Genomic DNA, 3,404 nt, shown 5'->3' with positions numbered 1-3,404 from the left:
CTGGAACGAGAAAAACCACAACCTAGAGTGAAATTTTGAGAGCAAAACTATTAAGTCATCCCAACATTTATTTAATCAGCCACTTAATATTCGTACAGTACGTTTTAACAGCTGTTCACAAAGCTTTACAGCATAAAGCACTACTAGTACATTTTTTAAAAAGAAGCCAACCAATCAGATCACACACACACAACCTGTAGCATTCCATTCTTGAACTTGCCTGCCTCAAAAAATAGGCAAGTGAGAGCCCCCAGAAGGAGGACATTCCATAACACTGAGACAGCTACCCAAAAGGTCCAGCTTCTAATGGACACAATTCTAGAATTCACAAAAGATGGCACCCTGAGCTGGTAAATTATGACTTCAAGCACAGCCTTCTTTTCCTGTTACAACTTGGAAGGAAGAGGGTTGCATATAATCACCAGTGTCTATTTATTTATTTATTAATCGTGTATTTATTAAACTTGGACTGACTGCAGTAGAGTTCCCCTTTTCTGCATGGGACTGTGATTAAGCAGAGTAGAATCAGATTCTGCTCAATTTATGCGGAAGTATGTGGCCATGTTGGTGCCTCTTTTGCTCTTTGTTTTCACACTTCAGCACAAAACCTATACCACTCATTAACATGTCCTGTTTGAGTGCCTGGAGGCGGTTGGGGGATGGATGGGAGCTAACAGATTGAATCCTGACAAGACAGAAGTACTATTTTGGGGGGACAGGGGGCAGGTGGGTGTGGGGGACTCCCTGATCCTTAATGGGGTAACAGTGCCCCTGAAGGACCAGGTGAACAGCCAGGGAGTCATTTTGGACTGACAGCTGTCCATGGAGGCACAGGTTAATTCTGTGTCCAGGGCGGCTGTCTACCAGCTCCATCTGGTACACAGGCTGAGACCCTACCTGCCCGCAGACTGTCTCACCAGAGTGGTGCATGCTCTGGTTATCTCCCGCTTGGACTACTGCAATGCGCTCTACGTGGGGCTACCTTTGAAGGTGACCCGGAAACTACAGTTAACCCAGAATGCGGCAGCTAGATTGGTGACTGGGAGCGGCCGCCGAGACCACATAACACCGGTCCTGAAAGACCTACATTGGCTCCCAGTACGTTTCCGAGCACAATTCAAAGTGTTGGTGCTGACCTTTAAAGCCCTAAATGGCCTTGGTCCAGTATACCTGAAGGAGCGTCTCCTCCCCCATCGTTCTGCCCGGACACTGAGGTCCAGCGCCAAGGGCCTTCTGGCGGTTCCCTCGCTACGAGAAGCTAAGTTACAGGGAACCAGGCAGAGGGCCTTCTCGGTAGTGGCACCCTCCCTGTGAAATGCCCTCCCACCAGAGGTCAAAGAGAACAAATATTACCAGACTTTTAGAAGGCATCTTAAGGCAGCCCTGTTTAGGGAAGCTTTTAATGTTTGATGGATTTCTGTATTTTGGTGTTTTGTCGGAAGCTGCCCAGAGTGGCTGGGGGAACCCGGCCAGATGGGCGGGGTATAAATAATAAATTATTATTAAATTATTATTATTATTTGTTGGAAGCCGCCCAGAGTGGCGGGAGAAACCCAGCCAGATGGGCGGGGGTATAAATAAATAATTAACAACAACAACAGTCTAACCATTTCTGTGGCTAGCCAAAGGGCCCATGCAGTATATGTATACCCATGTGACTAAATGAGAGCACCCAATACAGATTCTAAAACTCCATATGGGCATTATCTTAGAAATCAAATCATTACATTTGACACATTATTGTTGATGAATTGGATTGTTGCTGCATTGAGCTCTCCACACAGACAGAATTCAAGCAGCCAGTTGGTTGTCATGGGATAGGGTTATTCCCTGCCTGGTTACCTCTCAGAATCTGGTATTCATGGAGTAAGAAGCCAATATTTGTGATGGCCAAACAACAACTGAACGTTCAACTAACCAGGTTAACCATAGTGATGCATGTCATCAGAATCTAATCATAGAAGCTTCTGCTCCACCAAGCCAACACAAATTAACAGTGGGCACAGGCCTCACAACTGCAGTAGCATTACAGAATTTCCCCTTTAGGTGGATTTATGTAAAAATAAAATTTAAAAATTGCCATATTCCTAGGTTGCTAGCAAAGTCCAAAGAGATATGAAAAGAAGATATCTGAGCAAGTCCATACAAATAAGATGTGGAGATGTGGTCAGCAGCATCTGTGTATTTAGTATACCTTGGGAAAGCTAAGAGGTCAATTTATAACATGCTAGTTGTGATCTAGCAGTTTCAATCTGCTTGCAGAGCTCTGTGTGCACAGTATTTGCTTCATTCTGTTCTCCGAAAGGGAAGCACAAAGTACACACAATGAGAAATGCCAGAGAAATCTCAGGGAAGTGTATGAAAAGCCTTTCTACTCTTATGTGCAGAGCTCTTGATCATGCCCTATGGAAGAGGAGTGGGTTGTAAAACTGGCCTACCAAGCACAGAGATAAGCACATACAGAACACACACACAAAATAAACTGGGTCTACATTTTGTCACAGAAAATGCTCTTAAGATTCAAGAACGGAACTGTGAAGACTTTGAAAATACAAAAAAAAAGTCTCCTGTTTATTCTGAGGTTCCATATCAACTGCTGGCATTAATCCTAATGCAGTTTTAACTTTCTAGATATTTATATAATCAAATGTCAAGTCAAGCAATACAGCCCCATGTTTTTTCTCTAACATAGCATTCACTCTGTCCCATATAGTGTTGGACTTACGTGTCACCCTCTTTCATCACTGTTACATAATGCATTGAACCATCTTCATATCTCCTGCTAGACTGACCTTCTTCATCAGCTAGCCTTACGATGACAGAGCCATTTCTCAGGAGCACAGTAAGCACATCCGGCTAAAAACAAACAAACCAAAATTTAATTTTTGAGGTTTTAGCTTTGGCAAAAAAGGGGGGGATTTGATTATCTTTGAATAGGAGAACAAAAGAAGATATATCTTTCATACCCGTAAATTGTAAAATAGCAATGTTCCATCAAGGGCCAGTGTGTGAAAGCCAAATCCGATTTGGAAGTCGTTAGGAAATGGAAAACCATCATCACTCAATTCAAGTACTCCATTCTTAGAAAAAGTCGCAGCTCTCACAAGCTAAAAATACAAATGGGTAATGAATAGGTTTCCTTTTTCAGAAGAGTCATTCTACTTTCCTTGCTTCTGTCTAATATATCAAGTGGAATTAATGGATCTCACATTATGGGCGCCATGGTAATGTGGGGCTCACAGATCTTATTCTGGGAAGGTGTGAAAGTCCTCACTTTGCAAGTTTTTTTTGTTTTTGTTTTTGTCTTAAATGCATTATCTGAATGAAATGCCATCAATGATTAAATAATGTTGAGCTTCTATAGATTAGTACAGTATCCAGTACCAAAGGAAGCTGTAATCGGC

General features: G+C 42.6%; 1 protein-coding gene across 2 annotated transcripts in view; it reads right to left on the bottom strand.

Moving 5' to 3' along the window:
- The window catches only part of LAMA3 (laminin subunit alpha 3), a 133,298-nt gene that overhangs the window by 10,650 nt on the left and 119,244 nt on the right, over window positions 1-3,404 (bottom strand). For both annotated transcript variants that reach the window (XM_035125886.3, XM_088676289.1), the window contains 2 exons: window positions 2,967-3,107; window positions 2,726-2,856 (listed from right to left, as the gene is read on the bottom strand). In XM_035125886.3, coding sequence (XP_034981777.3) covers window positions 2,726-2,856; window positions 2,967-3,107 — 272 coding nt within the window. The remainder of the gene's footprint in view (window positions 1-2,725; window positions 2,857-2,966; window positions 3,108-3,404) is intronic.

The sequence above is a fragment of the Zootoca vivipara genome, chromosome 8 (assembly GCF_965207765.1).
Source record: "Zootoca vivipara chromosome 8, rZooViv2.hap1.1, whole genome shotgun sequence".
Lineage (NCBI taxonomy): Eukaryota > Metazoa > Chordata > Lepidosauria > Squamata > Lacertidae > Zootoca > Zootoca vivipara.
Note: the sequence above shows the minus strand (reverse complement) of the source record. Positions and strands in the feature narration are given on the sequence as shown.